The following is a 17,500-nucleotide window of genomic DNA, read 5'->3' as shown; positions in this document are numbered from 1 at the left end:
GGAGGAGGCTTCGCCGCCGTCGTCGTCGTCGTCGTCGCTGTCCGCAAGGACATTTTCAAGCAAGCAACCCAGAACACGGCGGGCGGTGGCAGCGCGCGGCAGATGGGGAAAAATGGCTCGATTCCGTTTCCCGTTCACAGATTTGTTCGCGCTCGCCGGTAATATCCGCGCAAAAGAACGAACCACAAGCCGCACTTTTTAAGAAAACTCGGTGAAAATCGATCTGCCGAAGCTTCAGCTGCCGTTTGGCCTTTGTCGCGCGGTGCCCATTTTAATTCTCGCAGCTCGCACCCCAACACACAGACATCGCTACAATGCGTCGCAAAACGAGAGCAACACACGTTTCGTCTCCTTCGGAGCCGCATTCGTTTCACAGGAGGCCTGCTCAGTGAATGGGAAAACGTTTGATTCTACTACAGAAAAGCAGGGCATTTGTGTTTTCCCTAGAAAATGTATTACCATATCTTGACAAAGCAAAAAAGGGAAACATGGTGACGCTGAAAGTCCCCTTTAGTGGGCTGTTGAATTGGTATTCCAAAGAAATCTGCGAAAACGAAAGAGAACAAAGTTGAACAAAGTTGTTAAAATACAGCGAGCGATTCTATGCCTTGAATTCTGATGCTTTTAATTCATAAATGTTTGAATCAAACGAAGTGTACCTTTTATTGTGAGACGTACTGTATTGCCAAAGATGTGTGCGTGAACCGGCGAAATACCGAGGTGTGTGTGAGATCTGCGAACCCCGGTGAAAATTGCACAAAAAAGTGCTGGGCGGCTGAGAAAAATCCCGCGGTTTCCTTTTCAATTTTTCATGCTTCTAATGAGGATTTTCTTTAATTTCTCTATTTATTTAAAGTCTTGATACACTTTCCTTCCTCTTGTTTCATTCAACTTTACCCGGTTGATTCCGATAATAAGCACAACGATCTTCATCCGCTCGGTCCGCGTGGAAGGCACTGCGCGACTCTTCGCTCACGTTTTTCCTAAAAAGGCCTTCCGGAAATGCTTGGCATTGTACTTGCTCTTCTTCATAAAATTAACATTGAAAGGACGATAACGGGCGTTCCATTCCATTTACCAAAGCCTCTCTAAACTCCGTTCGCCGGAACTATCCATCACGTTCAGGACTATGGCATACAATTCCTTCGTTAGCTCGTCGAACGGTTTGTCGGCGCTTAACACCTTCCAATAGCGATCGTCCTTTAGCTGCATGTACTTTTCCATGACCTTCGTCTGCAGTTCCGGTATCTCGTATCGTTCATCACCGAAACCACCGCGTTTCGCTAGCGCCTCGGCCGTCATCGTCAGCAGGATCACTAGGTCCGGCTTCAACAGGCCTGCCTCGGGTGCTTTGCACCATTCCATGTCCAATCCTTTGGCAGCGCTGAAGGCAACCCCCGAGAAGGAGTACCGATCGACGATCAATGTGACACCGCTCTTCAGCTGGCGTTCCATCTCGCAGAGCATCTCCCACCGGTTCAGTGTAAAGAGCAGGTGAATTCCTTGGTCTACGATATCATCCTTCCGCGTGAGATAGCGGTCTATCAGCTGCCCATATTGCGTGGATCGGTCCGGGAAATTCATAAACTTTGCCTTGTATCCGGCACTCGTGAGCTGTTCAACTGGAACGGCAAGTGCATGTGAAGGAAAACTTTTCCGGGTCGTCTGGTCTCTCCAGGTGCAGCAGTTTCAACTTACCCAGCTGTTTGCATTGCGTTGTTTTGCCCGCTCGATCACAGCCTTCGAAAACTATAAATGCTCCTCGTTTTTGGCTTTGGTCCGACATGTTCGAGGCTATTTTTCGCGTTGAATTCCTCACAAACTGGCATAAATTTACGCGGCAAAAGGCCATCGCATGTGCACCCCTGTGATAAATTTAAACCCATTGGTGGTTAGCGCAGAAACACTCGATAATAAATTTCCATACGGTGCAGCATTTTCACCGGGCTGCAAGGCGTTTGCGTTTTTTATGGTGGGCGGTGAAAACAAGACGCGAACGATAAAGTGATCCTGGAAAAGTGATTTATCAAAAAGGGGATGGAAATTTGAGTGTCGTGAACGAAGAAAACCGCAGGCAAACATCGGGAAAACATGAGTGCCAAGAAGTATCTGAAAATGCCGGCCCAGCAGCCGGCACAACCGGCCGCCAAGACGGAGAAAGAGGAACAGCTCTGGAACGCCCTAAAAAGGCACATCCTGCGGGAACGCGAGCGTAAAAAGCAAGGTATGGCAAATGCTTCTTACACAATTTTAATTAACGGATAGTAATTTTGTCCATTTTTCTCTGCCTACTCCACCGTAGAACTGCAAGCGGAAGTGGAAGAGGAACGGCTTCGTAGGGAGCGGGAGGAGCGTGAAAAGCAGGACGTGATGACGCTCGGGGAAACCAAGGAGCAAATCTTGATCCTCGAAAAGAACCTCGAGGAACTGCGGAACGAAAAGCAGCAGCTTTTCCTGCAGCTGAAGAAAGTACTCAACGAGGATGACAATCGCAAGCGGCAGATGAAAGAGTAAGAAATCGTCGTTGTCGTCGTCGCCGTTGCACGGCAAGCAGCACCGGACCAAATCGCTAATGATCGGTTGTCGTTCCACAGGGAGTTGATGGCGATCCAAAACATCCAGCCGCAGCAGATATTCTTACCGCAGCGCTCCATCGGTCCACCGCACCAGCAGCATTTAATACACAAAGTGAGTATCCCGTTGGGATTACGCGCTGGCTGGAATCTTGTAAAGTGATCACATTCCTGTTATTTCCACAATCTCCCCCGCCCACCGCAGGGCAACCCGCAAGTGAATGTGGCAAAGCGCACGCACAGTCCGTCGTCGCCACAGCATCTGCAGGGCTACTATAAGCAGCCTAATCCCAACAATCAAACCTACCCTTCGCCACAGAGTAAGTACACCCGTAACCGTGTTCTTGTAAATTGAAGCCGAAAGGAGTCGCACGTCGGTGCGCGCTGCAATTATTTTCATTTTTAACGTTCACTCATGACACCATAAAGCGCCGGATAGCAAGTACAACGAGATCGATTATTACGAGCCCGAAGCCTGCTGCGTTTTTTCACCTCAATTAACCGTGTCCGTTTCTAGCTTCCTTCGGCCAAATTGTATTATAAGCTTTTATTTTCAAATGTTTGGTGTATTCTACGGAAATGTCGAGTATTTATCATTTCCCTATCGTTTGAACATACCACATACGACAACGCTTGTTGTAGCATCGAGAGACAACTTTGTTCGAAATTTATCCTGTAATGGTGCTCTTGTTTCATTCCGTTTTCTTTTTCTCACTTGCTATCTTTTTCCTTTTTCCTTTCAATTTGTTTCATTTTCTCGTTTAATTGTTTTTTCTATTCTTTTACGAATATGTTCTCTTTTCCCTTATCCGGAACAATGGTGCATTTGTGGAATGGTTCCTATTTTCAAAAACACACGATAAACAGAGATGGAGGAAGGTAGACGGAGTGGCGAAGTGGCCCGTGCCGTTCTGTGGAACAGTGAGTTGAATTCAATTTTTTTACATACCCTTCATAAATTTTTTCAAACTTGAAATTCCATTTATCATTTCCTTTCGTTCGCTATCGTTACACAATGCACCCCCTGTATGAAAATGTGGATGCAACGAAACTAACATCCCACGTAACAGTTTATGCACGTCAATGAAGAATGTCCCAACAAAGCCGACCTGCTGGCCCACCGGTGCATGCAATCTGTTGTCCGATGTGGGGTGCAGTGATGTCCCGTTCGCTGCATCCCTTATTAGACGCTCTCGTTTGCATCCATCCTGTTGCGGGTGGTCTTCCGGCGATGGTGTTGGGATAAGAGTAACGACAATGTCGCTATTCTCCGGATTGTAATATTAGGTTGGGTAATAAGTCTTTTCGTATTTTGAGTAAAACTTCAAAGGGATATATTTTTAGTTTTGGGCAACTTTATTCAACCAAATATTATCCATTTTGGTTAACCATTTTTTGCCATTTTTCGGCTAAAGACATAATTCCTTTAGTGTAAAAACTCCGTGGTTTATCGTTAAAAAACTGTGACACGTAGTTTTCACATGCTTCTCTTGAAGGTAGCGGTACTCCACTAAGGGAGTTTTGCATAGAACCAAACAAGTGGTAATCCGATGGTGCAAGGACTGGGCTATATGGAGGATGCATCAAAACTTCCCGGCCAAGCACTCCCAGTTTTTTCCGAGTCATCAAAGATGTGTGTTGTCTAGCGTTGTCATGGTGGAAGACGATGACCTTTCTGTTGACCAATTCTGGCCGTTTTTCTTCGATTGCTTGCTTCAATCTCATCAATTGGTCACAGTAAAGTCTAGAATTAATAGTTTGACCAGTCTGGAGTAGCTCATAATGATTGGTTCCTCTCCAATCCCACCAAACGCAGAGCATAACCTTCCGCGGCGTCTTCCTGGCTTTGGGACTGTTTGTGTAGCTTCTGCATTCTTGCACCATGATCGTTTTCACACGTTGTTGTCGTATTTGACCCACTTTTCATGTCCTGTAACCATTCGCTTCAGAAACGGTTCGATTTCATTCCGTTTCAGCAAAGAATCGCAGATGATAATTCGGTGAATTAAATTTTTCACAGACAATTCATGCGGTATCCAAAAATTGAGCTTTTTTTTGTAGCCACCCTTTTTTAAATGGCTCACAACGGTTTTATAGTGAATGTTTAGTTCTTTAGCGATGTAATTGCTGCTTATGTGACGATCCTGGTCTATCCTTTCAATAATTTCATCGACTTTAGCAACGATAGGTCGGCCAGAGCGAGGTGCATCTTTGACATCAAAATTTTCAGAACGGAAGCGCGCGAACCATCGTTATGCTACACGAACTGATTCAGCATCGTCCCCCTAAACATCACAAATTTAATTGGAGGCTTGCGTGGCATTTTTCCCTTTTTTGTAGAACATTTTCAAAATATAGCGAATTTCTTCACTATATTCACTCATCTTTGAACAGCTATAACTTTTTGGCCACTGCTCCAAATTCTGTTTTGTTTTGATCAAAAGATACATCAAATGTCCCTTAAAACAACGTGGTATGATATGACATAATGTGATTTATAACGGTGGAGATAGACGACTCCAAAGCCATCTATTGCCAAAATACGAAAAGACTTATTACCCAACCTAATATATTCCCCGCCAATTCCCCACACGCTCACGCTCGAATGGTTTGATTGATTTGTTGCTTTATCCCTGCGTTCTCCTTGGTCCCCCCCCCGTTTAGATAGTCTAGTTTGGTTTCCTGTGTGCCAATTGATGTTTGTGCGAGTCCCAAAGATACTCTTTTTGGTTGGCTTTGCTTTCAATTTCCTTATTGATTTTTTAAAAATTATAATAAATTTGCATCCCAGCAAACATACCCAACAGCTGCTACGTAACCAATCACTCTTGTACGCTTCTTATCCTTCGTGTTTTGCCATTCTCGACTAACGTGTGTTCCTTAGAGATAACCTATCAACATCAGGGGATCTTAAAGTCGATTCAAAAATGATTTCTTCAAAGTTAACATGATTCGATTGAATTGTTCTAGCTTTTCTTTTAGGTTTATGCCGCTTCTTCTCCTTTGCAGCAACAGAATGGTTATCCTTTCTGCTTTTTGAGTTTTTTCTCTTATTTTCTAGTTCTCCTTTGTTTTTTACTTTGCTGGAGGGCAATAAAATTCACAAACGACAGAATGTTGTCCTCCGACAGCGATCACAAAGGGAGGCTTTATGTGTACGTTCACTCTTAATCAATTTTACCAAACGTAACACTATAACAACATAATTAAAAAGCACGTTACAGCATATTCGTTGTATTAAGTCCTGAGCATAAAGATGGTACGTGTTCAGTTACTCACCTCAATGATTATTGACAACTGGTTTATCTCTTTAGTTGTATTCTACTTCATTGTTATACAAGAAACCTCTCACAAGACGGAAGAACTGGTTGATGTATGAAGTGCTCCCACCAATTAGCACTTATCTGTAAATGAGAAAATTAAATTAAACTCTTACGAGGAATTTGCTCCATCGATACCAAACCTGGTGCAGGCCAACAAAACGATTTGGTGTGCGATTTAGCGTGTTTTCGTGTTTTTTGTGTATGTCATTAAGTAAAATGATTAACAAACGTGTTTGGTATATAGAACTTAGAACATAATTGGAATGGTAGTGCGACATTTCGCTTTTTCTTAACGCTCTATTCGAATAAACAATTCTTTTACCCGTTCTTCCTCCCTTCCAGAATCGCAGTACTGTCCACCGGTTGGGTTTTATCCTACCAACCCACCCTCTAACGCGCCGCCACCAGATGGACGCGCACCGCAGCAAATTCTGTATCCGTATCAGAGCAATCTAACGATACCGATGCGCCAGTACGTGGACATACCGCCACCACCACCGCAGCAGCAGCAACAGCAGCAGCAGCACCAACAACAGCAGCAGCAACAACAGCATCAGCATCAACCCGGACCGCCGAAACAATCGGAACCTCCACAAGTGGTCCAGGGTGGTAAGGCGGTTATGGGACCAGCGGCTCAGCCCAACATTTACCACATTAGCCTAGACCAGGCCGCGGTTGCGGCTGCAGCAGCAGCGGCCATGCACGGCCAGCAACCGTCGGTGTCCGGGCCGCCCCTGAAAACGATCGCCATTGAAAAGATTGGCTCCGATCGGATCGGCGTTCCGTATCACATTGAGCTGGCAAAGCAGCAGCATGACGAACGGAAGGATCTGCGGCCATCGCAGGTTCCACCACCTGGTTCGCAGCCCGGTCCCGGTGGATCACACCTGCCCGAGGGCATCTACGCGCCCGGGCTGCGCCAAGGCGCGATTCAAATGCACGCGATTGCCGCGAACTCGCAAGTAAGCGCCATTGATCTGTCCAAGTATAGCTGATGAGGCTTTCGGTGTTTCTTTTGTTTTGCTTTTCCATTCTTCTCTTGTTTTACGCCTTCTGTTTTTTTTTTTAATTTATTTTTTCACGGAATAACACAATTTTCGAATGGCTTCTAACGGGTCTCATCGCTCTTTTGATAACACAACCTGGGCCTTTATGAGCAAATTGTTTCCTCCAAAATCCAACAATTTCCCCAAATACTCCGTTATCCCGATGTTGGTGCTAATAACAAGGTGTTTCGGGATTTCTGCACTTTTCGCGACTTTTCTTTTCCTTTACCACAAAAAAAACCGCATGTCGACGATGTTTCCTTGACCGAAAACACTCCGGTTATAGAGCTTTGGTGATCCAAAGCATAAAAAGAGAACGGACACCAGTGGTTAACGTTTGGCTTAGGAGATGGAAGGTAGCGAAGATGCTACGCCGCTGCTTGTACAGATAACATACACCACCTCTTTCGTAGTAATTTGTTAATCCTTAGATGCTAACGATGAAGCGCACCTGGCAGGGGATGACCGTTTTCAAATAAAACACAATCCTACACCTAAATACTTTTCCCACCCATTGAATGCACCTACCTGCACCAAACATGATTTCTCCACCTCCTTCATCTTCGGTTGGCCTGCTCAGTCTGCTGCACTGCTTCTTCTTCTTCTTCTTCATACACGCGCGCACACTAAGTAGTAGCTGGAGACACTTACAAAGCACACGTACACCCATGCACACGCAAACACATACACACGATCCTTGCATCCATCAACCTAGCCGCGCAAAAAGGGGTCAAACGAAAAGCAAACGAACATGTTATTTTTCTCGCCATCGCTACCATCTAGCTGCCGAAGAGTGGAAGCATTACGCAGGGCTACCCGCCGGCCAGGTTACCGCCGATGCCCAGCAATCCGCAGCAACCGCCGCCTCCTTCGCAGATGCATTACAGCCGGCAGCGCTACTAAAATGGTCACACTGTTGTTCGGCTCGTTGTTCTTTCGGGATTTGGGCGGATGCGATCGGCTCAACCCTCCGAGACAACAGGATGTGCACGCCGAAGGCTATGGCATCCATCTTCTCGTCTCGACCGAACAAGACGGCCGTTCTCGGTCAATGTGGCGCCGGGGTGTTGCTATACGCTAGGCTTAACAAGGACTACTGCGTACAGTGCGTTCGCTCATAATAAAGTATTCTTTGATCACCACAACTACTCTTTATGTGTTGCTTTGTTTTATGTTTAATGAGTTAATGAGAAATAGAGTTTGATGTGCTGGTTTAAATTGTCGCGTTATTCGCTCAACAAAACTTAAGCAAGTCGCAAGGATGGTAAAGTCCTTCAGGAACAATACGACCCAGATAGAGGTACAATGAATTAGAATGAGCAACTGTTGATCGACCGAGAGCCATCAGGATAATGACGTCTTCATTTTGAAATAAAAGTTTGCCTATGAGTCAGTAATTAAATGTGCTGTGTCGTGTGCTGGTGCTTCTTTTTCGCCTCAGAAACTCAGAAACACACCACGTGGCATCGTCAGATCAACACCAAAAAAAAACCGACTCGACACTGCACGCTGCTTTTGTTTATTTTAAATTTATTGTTAAGCCAAGTGGTTCACAAAATAAATAGATTCGTCGAGGAAAAGGATGAAACGGGAGGGAGGGAAAGAACTACAAAATACGTGACACTGCCACTAGAAAAAATCCGGCTCACCTATTCGCGGGCTCACACGTTGCTCGTGCGCCCTCCCATGCCACGCCACATTTATATCGATCCCGCTTTGCGATCGAGAAGCGCACTGCGTATTTTATGTATAGCAATTACGGCCTCGATTTTGTAATTTCTTTTTTTTGTTTCTTTTTTGCTTTTGATTATTTATCAATTAACATTGTATTGCCCATGTTGTTTTCTTTTGTAAATCACTTGGTTTGTTTGGTTGGTTGGTTTTTGTTGCTCTGTTCGTTCATGCTCTTTTGTAGCATCAACACGCAACTGGCCACGGTGTCGTTGTGCATCGTTTGCTCTGCTTGGTTTCATCCTTTCGTTCTGTTTCCTGTCCGGTATCTAGCACTATTCTGTTTGGTGAGTAGATATCGGAAGGTATATGGTCACACCTCGCCGTTCCACCTGCTGCATCATTGTGGCACACCCGTCCTTCGTGTAATATGTTTAGATATATAATAAATTTCTTTGAAAACATTGCTTACATTTTTCATTCTCTTCGTTTTTTGTGTGTGTTTGTTGTTTCTGATTTCGATCATTGATCATCGTCAATTCGCTTCCCAACCACTGGTTCTGTGTGCAAGGGATCGTACGAACGCTCACGGAACCGGAAGATAGGCATCTTCTGGTAACGAGATGCTGGTGCTTATGTTGCTTGGGATGTTGCTTTAGCAATGGTGCTGCTGCTACGACCAGCCATACGTGTGATTTTAAATGCGGTACTTGAAATACTGTTTAATACATCTCCCCTCCCTGCTGCTGGGAAATGGGGGGATATGTTATTATATGAAAGTTTCTATGTAGACGCTAATATCTCTTCTAGCTTTAACGGGCTAATACAAAGCGTACAACATTGCGATCGCAACGCCTACCTGCCTACGTTGCAACCTACTTGGAAAAAAGCCGGGCGACAAGCCGGCAATAGACAAAATAACGAACGTCTCGAAACAGCTTTTGTTATATATCTTTGCTTTCGGATCTCGCGCTGATGAGTTCACTATCTGTTATGGTTTGCTAAACGGTGAGGCATGCTTTTGACGAACCCGCTGGTCTAATCGAACCCTCGGAGCACGATTTACGGTTGCTGTCCGTACTGTCCAATTTCCAAGCTACACTTATGCGGTTACATTTCGATCCTTCTCTGTCTCTCTGACGGTGTGCCTCTGTTTTCGTTTATAAATCTAATTGGTACTATGTATAATATGCAGTATTGCGTATAGAGCGCATAAGAGTCTCTTAGAGGATATAAATAAATGCTGTTCGATTATAAATTGATTGTTGCATTCATGTTAATCTGGATCCAGTCGGGGTTCGCCCTGCTGGTGCCTCTTTCTGCCAAGCGACGGGACCAATACTATCGGCCGACCACTGACTGCCACTTCCTCGGCGTTTCCCTTCGTTTTTGGAAATGTAGCCTTCCGCTCTAAAATACGTTTCCTTATGCACTATTCAAACGCGTGAGACTTGCCGAGTTTTTCTACCCCTTATCCTCGCTATTCACCTAAGATGAGGAAGATAAAGTGGCGCTAAGTGACTAAAAATATCGGCGTTCCGCTTTTCTATGTCGTTTCACTTGGGTTTACCATGGTTACCTTACTTAAGACGGAAACGGGAGAAAAACTTGCAACACATTTGGCCGTATTTCATCGGTTGCTTTGCCATCGAAATCTTAAAACGTTGTGCATCGATGTGGCCGCCGCAAAACTGTGCATTCAATCTACAAACGATGATTGTGTTGTTTGTTCTACTCGGTTTCAAACAAACCGGTGCACCCGACTTCAACTTTAACGTGTTTCTAAAAATTAAATCAGCTTAATCAGTGGTGAATTGCACCTGATCGTAACGCGGTCTGTACCAGGCCGTACCGATCACTACTCCTAGTTTGGTCTTCACTTGGGAACTGGTTGAGCATGGGATTGACTGCACAGGCATTAATCGTTTTAAAACCTCCCCTACAATTCTACAGCAGAGATCATTTCAATGGTAAAATATATTGGACAATAGGGGGGAAGCACACCGATCAACGGACAGCTTAGCCACTACGAACACGCACACACCATGGCTTAAAAGTTGCAGGCACAATAGCAAGCCAAATAAACTAATTAGTAAGTCGTTGGGCACATATGCTGGATAAGGATAGTAGCATACATACATTGTCGATGAGCCTTTTTCGGCAGAAAAAATACATGCTTACTGAAGAGAGTACTGGCGACCAAAATTAGCCACTCAAAAACCAATACAGTTCGAAACAATCCAGTTCACAGCAAATGAGACGTAGATTGCGGGTCACTTCACAGTGTGCAGTACTCCACCAAACTGGGAATGGTTTTCAGCAGCTCATCGATGTTGTGTTCTCGTAGATGGGCCACTAGTGATTCACTACCGCCGTGCAGTTGCTTCACGAAGGTTTGCAGATTTTCCACGATTTCCTTCGTCATCGACTCGCCATTTAGAGTGATTTGCTCGGCTAGCTTATTGCCAACTCCGGCCTCGATCAGTAGCCGATCTAGTGAGCCACTGTCTTCACTCTTTGCGTCGGGTGTGCTTTTGCTGTGGAAAATGGTGGTTAGAATGCTGAGCGCAATCAGAGCTTCGTTTTGCATGACGAGGTGCGTTGAGGCCAGCATACCGACCAGACTGGCAACTGCACCCTCGATCGCCACGAACTTTCGCAAACCGGTATCGTCCATCGCGGGTCCATCGTTTCCCTTGTGCTGGTACGCGTGTTTGATCAGCCACGCCATCAGACGGAGCGATTCACCCAGCACACCGGTAAACTCGGAAGTTTGGCTCCAGTAGACGAGCTGCTTTACGAGCTTCTCGTTTTGCAGCAACTCTGAGGCGAGTTTTTCTAAAACGAAAAGGGTGGAAAGTTTAACGAATGAAACTTGGATTAATCGGGCAGGCACAGTGGCTACCTTGTCCATCGACCGTCATGCGTAGTGTGCCGAGCAGCTTGAACACCACGGGCGGTTGATGTATTTCGAGCATCGGCAGAATGATGTCCACCAATCCTGCCTCGATGACGGCCGCTTTGTTCGGTTTCGGGATGACCAGATTTTTCAGCGTACTCAACAGTGCGTGCTGCAGTGTCATCTGGTGCTCTGTTCCATTGTTTTTTGCAAGGATTGCTACGGGGCAAGGGGAATCAGACGTGAAATGGTTGAATATGGAGCATTGCCTGGCAACGTAGGAGCCTACCACTTACATAGAAGTTTGTGCATGATCTTATTCTCGACCATATTGATACAGTGGCTGTCGGAGCGGGCAAAATTCCCCAGAGCCAGCACACCTGTCGTCAGCAGCTCTACATCGTACGAATCAAGCCAATCCTCCATACACTTGAGCAGGGGTGTTGTATAAAGGAAGTGCATGGATTTGTCTGAAACAAAAAAAAAGGAAATAAGCACAATCTACATCCAAAGACCGCTTCTGAAAAGGCAGCATACCTCCGGTGAGTATAAGTACAATCAAGTCACAGGCGAGCTTCATCAGCACACGGGCCTCATCGGTGTTGGCAAATGTTTTGTACTTTTCCAGCAGCTGGTAGATGGTTTCGCAAAGCCCCTCCTCGGCCAGCAGCAGCTTCACGTCATCGTTTTGCGCCTCGTAGTGCAGCAGTGCCAGGCAGGATTCCGCAATGTCCGGGTTGGTGCAGCGCGCCAACAGCTTCGCGATGGTACGATTCAGCGAAGCAGGAAAGCAGAGATCACTGATCTGTTCGGTGAGTATGCTCAGTGGCGGCAGTACACTGAGCAGCAGTTCCTCGTGTTTGTCCACATCGGTCAGACAGCGGGTAAGGATGTGTTCCAGCTTCTCGATCACCTTCAGCTCGACGGCACGCTCAGCTAGATCGTCGCTACCGAGGAGGTAGTTTGAGATGAGCCCACACCGAACCCGCACAAACTGTTCCCGATCTTCGTCGTCCATATCGACGTCGTATTCGAGCAGCGCGAATATACGCTCATCGGCACCAATGTCCTTGATGATGGTGCGGGCGTCATCGTTGGCGTAGCAAATGTTACCCAACGCTCGGCACAGTTGCGTGCACAGCTCGAGGGCGATGGGATCAACGGAGTTTTCCTTCGAGCTGGGCACCCGCAACAGTTCGGTCAGCCGGCGTATCACATCCTGGTGGGAGAATTTGGCACGCTGGTTGTCCGTTTTCGTTACCTCCGCAATGCAGCGCGCCACCTGCACGTGCATCTTGCTATCGTCCATTTGCAGCAGCTCCAGCAGATCACCCTTGATGTCGTACTTGTCTCCCAGGTTCGTGTCGTTGTCCGAGATCTGCTTCAGCAGTGGCAGTGCCCGTTCGGGACATTTTTCAATCGTTGCCGTCTTCAGGCCAGCAATGATTTCGTCCATTTCGGCTGCAGGATAGAGAGGAGGAAAAGAAACTGGTTTAACACAACGTTTACTGTGATTCTCTCAAGCATTCTAGCTAGTCGCCTTGGTTGCGTTCGTCCTAAGCGTCCGAGGGATGGAAATCCACAGCCTCCTATTACCAGATGTGCCTCAAACCACAAACAGACCACCGGAGTGTCTAGACGAAACGGCGCGATGTTTTATTTAGACTCGATGGTCTACGCTTTCATTCCGGGGCGCCGAAAAAGAATATATAAACAGATGCGCTCGATTCGTCTTCGGCGGGTGGCGGGGACCGTGTGTATAAACAGAGCGAGGAACCGGGGGAAGTCCCTCGGGAGGAGTTGCGGGTGCGGCATCCGTTAGCAAAATCCAAAAATGTTGCGCATACACAATCCGCCTAATCCCTCCCCGGGAGAGACCACCGTCGGGCCTCCATACATCACAAACTATTTATCGATCCGGGAAGAATCCGTGTGCTCCTGTTCGCTATCAACACCCGCGACCGCCGCTGCTACCGCCTAGAATGCGTTGGCGTTATAGATACCTTCCATGGTTCCCGGGAGTTGATGCGTTGGCTGCGTTTGACTCGGTTCGGAAATACGCACAAACTGGCCGATCGTCCCGGTTCTAAAGCATTTAGTTGCGAGGCACAATCCGTTGTTTGCCGATTATTCGATTCCTTTTTTTTTGAGGGGAGCGTTGTTGAGTTGATTTCGCGTTCGCGACCGTAACGCGTTCGAGGCCTCTACAAACCGAGCACGTAACGCTACGTACGTTACGGAGCGTAGCTGTCAAACGGTGGTGGAATGTATGGGATTGCACTGGGCCCTGCATTCGCTCGTACGCAGCGGTACGTGCTCGGTTTGTAGAGGCCTTAATGAGCCGCCGGAGAAAAAGCTACTGGGCGGCGGCTGTGTTTACGTTTTTTGAAAATGCGTTGAAGATAATTTACCAAACTCGGAAGCGTTTTCGAATGAATAATCCCTTTAAAATGTGATGATGAGAATGATTATCTTCTTGGACTTAACTCCTGTTGTAGCTTATTAACGGAAAGGGTCGAAATGGGCATAGCCGCCGTTAGTGATTTAATTTTCTGTTACCCAATTGACCATTAAAAACCGAACCGGGACAGAAGTGTTGGATTTTATTTCAACCAGAGCGCAGTTTGTTGGTCTAGTGCATGGAATAGAAAGAAATGTGAAGAATTTCGCCTTTTAAACAGCGATTTCACGCGAAAGAGTGGTTTTACCAGCGGTTTTGAAAGGTAGAGCAAAGCCACCTCATGCCGCATAGACTTTACTCCGTTGTTTTATACTGGTCCGGTTCCGCCTTTAAACGACCTGCGGCCACGTAATTTGTGTGTGTCAACTCAACCTTTTTTTGTAGATTTCGTTGCGTGGTGTGGAAGAAGTTGTTGGGCGAGCGTGAAACCAATTTTCCTTCCGCCAATCGCCATCGTCAGCGTATCGTAGTGCAGTTCGCGAGGTAAATCAAGAATCGGAAAACCACCAGCCGTGCACCATCATCATCATCGGGGCCAGCCGTGATTAGCAACGTAAGCAACGGAAAAATCCACCCCAAAAACCTCTTTTGTGGTGGCGCTAGCGAACCCCCGTCAAGGGTAGTGCAAGTGGTGCAGCGACGAGGAAGAGGAGGAGGAGAAGTGCTCGGGGAAAATTGGTTGCGTTGCGATGATGAGTTGGAGGAAGAACCACCAGCATAAGCAGCAGCACCAGGGTTTTCACGTCGTTTCCTGCGATAGATACGTGGTCCTGGTTCTGGTTTTTGGGGGAATTCCCCAGCCCACCGAATGGTTGTGCAGAAGAGTGAGTGCGCGGACGGGACAGTGTCCACTCCCCGCAGTGTCCGTGTCACCGAGGCTTAATTGATTGGATGATGTGCTGCAGCCGTAAATCAGTTGATTCTAGAATTCTTGTGTGCGCGAGTGTGTGATGTCCAACGTGTGGCAACGAGTTCGAGTTTGATTCGCGGTTCCGCGTGTTCCGAGTGAAACCACAATACCCCGCCGGAAGTTCTGGTACATTCCGATCCGCGGTGTCCTGCGTGGACAGCGTGGAGTAATAATGGGCCACCCAGCGAAAGCCCAAAATAGTGTCATTGCCATCGGAGAAGGCCATGCTGATGGATTGTCCTTCCCGGTCCGGGTTATGCATAGCTGGGCGTACTGGCGTGCTGACGATTGTCGAAAGGAGTTGCCAGCCGCCAGCCTCGTCCACCAAACTAGGTCATTAACGTCCGCTGCATCGCTGTGCTTTGTTGTCGGTTCCGTTCTTGTGGCCTCGAGAACGACCTAGGGCACGGTTAAAACCGCTGACGGGGATAGTTTGTGCGTTCTGATTAACTTCGGTTCTTCGGTTGTTGTGACTCTCGAGTGAATCATCGCTTGGTCCTTCAGCTACTCATCATCTTTTTCGTGTAAATTGTTGTGGTTTGATCAGGAAGTCTATCAAGACACCACAGCACTTGTGCATCGGCGATCGTCGTCATCATGACTCAGCTGAACGCGGGGTCTAAGCGATCGGGGCCGTGATGGTAACGAGCGAGCGTGCCAGCCTGCTGCACAACGCTATTGACGCAATAGATTTTTCATTAAATTACGCAAGAAATGCGCCGTTTTCGTTGGCAATTAAACTCCACCATCAGATGCACCAGCAGGCCTGGCGACCCTGATGAAATGTTGGCAAACTTGATCCATAGGCTCAGTAGATGATGTTTATGGTGACGGTTGTGATATCACGTGAATTTCATTAACTAAATCCCCCTAAAAGAACAAAAGAGATCGTTTGCTGATGCTCTTGTGCTTACAGAAGCAGCACACAGCAGCAGCACTGAAGGTTGGACAAAGAATCGTTTATCAAGCGGCCTGTGTCAACCTTGCTGATCGAACACAACCGCACAAACACGCCACATTCGGTGCCCAAAGTAAACAGCACACCCGAAACCGCCGTAGAGGAGATAAGAGAAGCTCTACAACATCTTGCATGACGTGGAAAAGGTCTGATGAACAGACAGGTTTCGCTACTTTGCCGACGGAATGCTGAGGCTTTTTAGAAGTAACGGCGTGGAAGCATCTTTTCGAGAGCATCGGATCCCATGAAGTGTGTGCGGCGTAAATTATCAATAACTCGTCCGGCTGATAAATCACGCAGCACGTAGCAGCGCGCTAGAGGCGCTTATCGATTCCGACACCGATTTTGTGACGTGTATTTCGAAGGCCACACGGGAGGCCAGTCGGCCAGAAGGTTCATGAACGCATATTCCCTTGAACCGTATGGTGACCACGGCGATGGTCAAACGAACAACCTTCGCACGGGTTTAGGTGTTTCGCGTTGGTCCAGCTGTTTCAGTTCGGGGCACCAGCTAGCACGCGGATCGTTGCTTTCCGTGATCTTCAAGGACTACTGCGAGTGTGTTTGGTGGACGGGTTGGTTGGCATTCAACAGTTTTGTTTATACATTCTGGATTGCTCCCAACTTCCAAGCAGATCCAAACCAGGTTGAATTCGATTTAGCACACAAAATACCTGGAGGAGATGTGTTCGGGGCAGGTGAAACGGTCTGTTTTATGATGGAATGATGCCTGTAGCCAACTTTGTGTTTAGTTTAGCCTACTGAGCAACTGTTGGCATTGATGTCTCGATCAGTTACGTGAATATTTGCGTGCGTCACGATGAAAAGAACGAACCGGAGTGATCATAGTGACCTGCCGGAGTGAGCATCTAACTACTGATCCAGTTTAAACTGGAATTGATATAGACACAGAAACAGTCAACGGGTACCAGCACATTGTTGGAAGCACAAACCGCAATTTGCCATTCCGGCGATGATCACGCTCGTGGCACTAGTGTTGGTTCTTTATCGCGTTGGTCAAGGCTGCCACAGCGCATCGCTCAACATCATGGAGTGTCTGAAAATCTAAAGCTCTCGAGTAGAAAACTGCGTTTTGCACTGGTTTTAGGTTTGATAATGGTTTCGTAAGTAATGAATTAACATTTTATTGTTTTGGATTTTAGGGTAAAACAACGCACTTCACACCCGGATGATGTCTAATTCATCTCACTACTATGGAATGCCAAATGGTTTCCCACACGCTTCCAATGGACCGCAAGTGCAGCAACCACAGCAACAGTTGTACCAGCACCAGCAGCAGCACCAGCAGCAGCCACAGTCCGTTGCACAACCTCCTCAAACAGCACCCAGCAATCCGGCGAAGGGAATGATGATGACCAATGGTCCTCCATCGTCAAGCATGTCACCGACCGGTAATGGTCGGCCATGGCAGGAAGCGGCAGCACCTCCTGCTGCATTTCCTGTAATGCAAACGAACGGACCTTCTGCGTCGCAGCCGGGATTAGGTCCACCGAAACCAACGTACGGTGGGGCACCCGCGATGGGACACGTGCAGCAGCCGCCACCAACAACGCTTAGCAATCAGCGTGTTGCATCGCTAGCGGCCACAACCAACGGGAACAGTGCGAGCTCTTCGCGAACCTCTTCACCGGCACTGGT

General features: G+C 47.2%; 5 protein-coding genes across 10 annotated transcripts in view; 2 read left to right on the top strand and 3 right to left on the bottom strand.

Annotated features, from left to right (window-relative positions):
- LOC126574068 (uncharacterized protein CG5098) overlaps window positions 1–245 on the bottom strand; it is a 7,875-nt gene extending 7,630 nt beyond the window's left edge. Inside the window, exon 1 of the mRNA XM_050234010.1 lies at window positions 1–245. This exon is cut by the window's left edge and continues 572 nt beyond it. The gene's annotated coding sequence lies outside the window, so the exon portion shown is untranslated.
- A 599-nt stretch (window positions 246–844) lies between these two features.
- Window positions 845–1,857, bottom strand: LOC126574082 (uncharacterized). Its single transcript, XM_050234033.1, has 2 exons — window positions 1,699–1,857; window positions 845–1,622 (listed from the first exon to the last, which is right to left on the bottom strand). Exons 1-2 carry the CDS (start codon window positions 1,850–1,852, stop codon window positions 1,075–1,077), a joined length of 702 nt encoding a protein of 233 aa, XP_050089990.1. The 5' UTR covers window positions 1,853–1,857; the 3' UTR covers window positions 845–1,074.
- A 122-nt stretch (window positions 1,858–1,979) lies between these two features.
- LOC126574079 (probable basic-leucine zipper transcription factor R) lies at window positions 1,980–8,079 on the top strand. Of its 2 annotated transcripts, XM_050234029.1 has the most exons (7): window positions 1,980–2,224; window positions 2,303–2,510; window positions 2,595–2,688; window positions 2,779–2,893; window positions 3,441–3,494; window positions 6,239–6,858; window positions 7,726–8,079. In XM_050234029.1, the coding sequence occupies exons 1-7, from the start codon at window positions 2,092–2,094 to the stop codon at window positions 7,843–7,845; spliced, it is 1,344 nt and encodes a 447-aa protein (XP_050089986.1). In that variant the 5' UTR covers window positions 1,980–2,091; the 3' UTR covers window positions 7,846–8,079. The 2 variants fall into 2 exon arrangements, with proteins under 2 accessions (XP_050089986.1, XP_050089987.1); XM_050234030.1 differs by lacking the exon at window positions 3,441–3,494.
- Window positions 8,080–8,440: 361 nt separating this feature from the next.
- Window positions 8,441–13,687, bottom strand: LOC126574075 (GTPase-GDP dissociation stimulator vimar). 2 transcript variants are annotated; one of them, XR_007608209.1, is made up of 6 exons: window positions 13,516–13,687; window positions 12,050–12,973; window positions 11,809–11,982; window positions 11,519–11,731; window positions 10,466–11,451; window positions 8,441–10,395 (listed from the first exon to the last, which is right to left on the bottom strand). XR_007608209.1 is itself a non-coding variant. In XM_050234022.1 (5 exons), the coding sequence occupies exons 1-5, from the start codon at window positions 13,520–13,522 to the stop codon at window positions 10,892–10,894; spliced, it is 1,878 nt and encodes a 625-aa protein (XP_050089979.1). In that variant the 5' UTR covers window positions 13,523–13,687; the 3' UTR covers window positions 8,441–10,891. The 2 variants fall into 2 exon arrangements, 1 of the variants encoding a protein (XP_050089979.1); XM_050234022.1 differs by having other exon boundaries at window positions 8,441–11,451.
- Window positions 13,688–14,375: 688 nt separating this feature from the next.
- The window catches only part of LOC126574069 (protein transport protein Sec24A), a 9,711-nt gene continuing 6,586 nt past the window's right edge, over window positions 14,376–17,500 (top strand). Inside the window, exons 1-2 of one of the 4 annotated variants that reach the window (XM_050234014.1) lie at window positions 14,376–14,456; window positions 17,005–17,500. The exon at window positions 17,005–17,500 is cut by the window's right edge and continues 1,266 nt beyond it. In XM_050234014.1, coding sequence (XP_050089971.1) covers window positions 17,031–17,500 — 470 coding nt within the window. In that variant the 5' untranslated portion in view covers window positions 14,376–14,456; window positions 17,005–17,030. Of the gene's footprint in view, window positions 14,527–14,628; window positions 14,798–14,840; window positions 15,010–17,004 lie in introns of those variants that run through there. The other 3 variants (XM_050234011.1, XM_050234012.1, XM_050234013.1) reach the window with 3 other exon arrangements.

The sequence above is a fragment of the Anopheles aquasalis genome, chromosome 3 (genome assembly GCF_943734665.1).
Source record: "Anopheles aquasalis chromosome 3, idAnoAquaMG_Q_19, whole genome shotgun sequence".
Lineage (NCBI taxonomy): Eukaryota > Metazoa > Arthropoda > Insecta > Diptera > Culicidae > Anopheles > Anopheles aquasalis.
This window is presented reverse-complemented; position numbering and strand designations above follow the sequence as displayed.

What these genes read in the sequence shown, in the direction of transcription:
- LOC126574082 (XM_050234033.1), bottom strand. Translation starts at nt 1,852, where the DNA reads ATGGCCTTTTGCCGCGTAAATTTATGCCAGTTTGTGAGGAATTCAACG. An exon ending in AACGCAATGCAAACAGCTGG is followed by an intron (nt 1,623 to 1,698) that starts GTAAGTTGAAAC and finishes TTGCCGTTCCAG; the next exon opens with TTGAACAGCTCACGAGTGCC.
- LOC126574079 (XM_050234029.1), top strand. Translation starts at nt 2,092, where the DNA reads ATGAGTGCCAAGAAGTATCTGAAAATGCCGGCCCAGCAGCCGGCACAA. An exon ending in CGCAAGCGGCAGATGAAAGA is followed by an intron (nt 2,511 to 2,594) that starts GTAAGAAATCGT and finishes GTCGTTCCACAG; the next exon opens with GGAGTTGATGGCGATCCAAA. An exon ending in CCGTGCCGTTCTGTGGAACA is followed by an intron (nt 3,495 to 6,238) that starts GTGAGTTGAATT and finishes CCTCCCTTCCAG; the next exon opens with AATCGCAGTACTGTCCACCG.
- LOC126574075 (XM_050234022.1), bottom strand. An exon ending in TGTACTTATACTCACCGGAG is followed by an intron (nt 11,983 to 12,049) that starts GTATGCTGCCTT and finishes TTTTTGTTTCAG; the next exon opens with ACAAATCCATGCACTTCCTT. An exon ending in CATGACGGTCGATGGACAAG is followed by an intron (nt 11,452 to 11,518) that starts GTAGCCACTGTG and finishes TTTTCGTTTTAG; the next exon opens with AAAAACTCGCCTCAGAGTTG.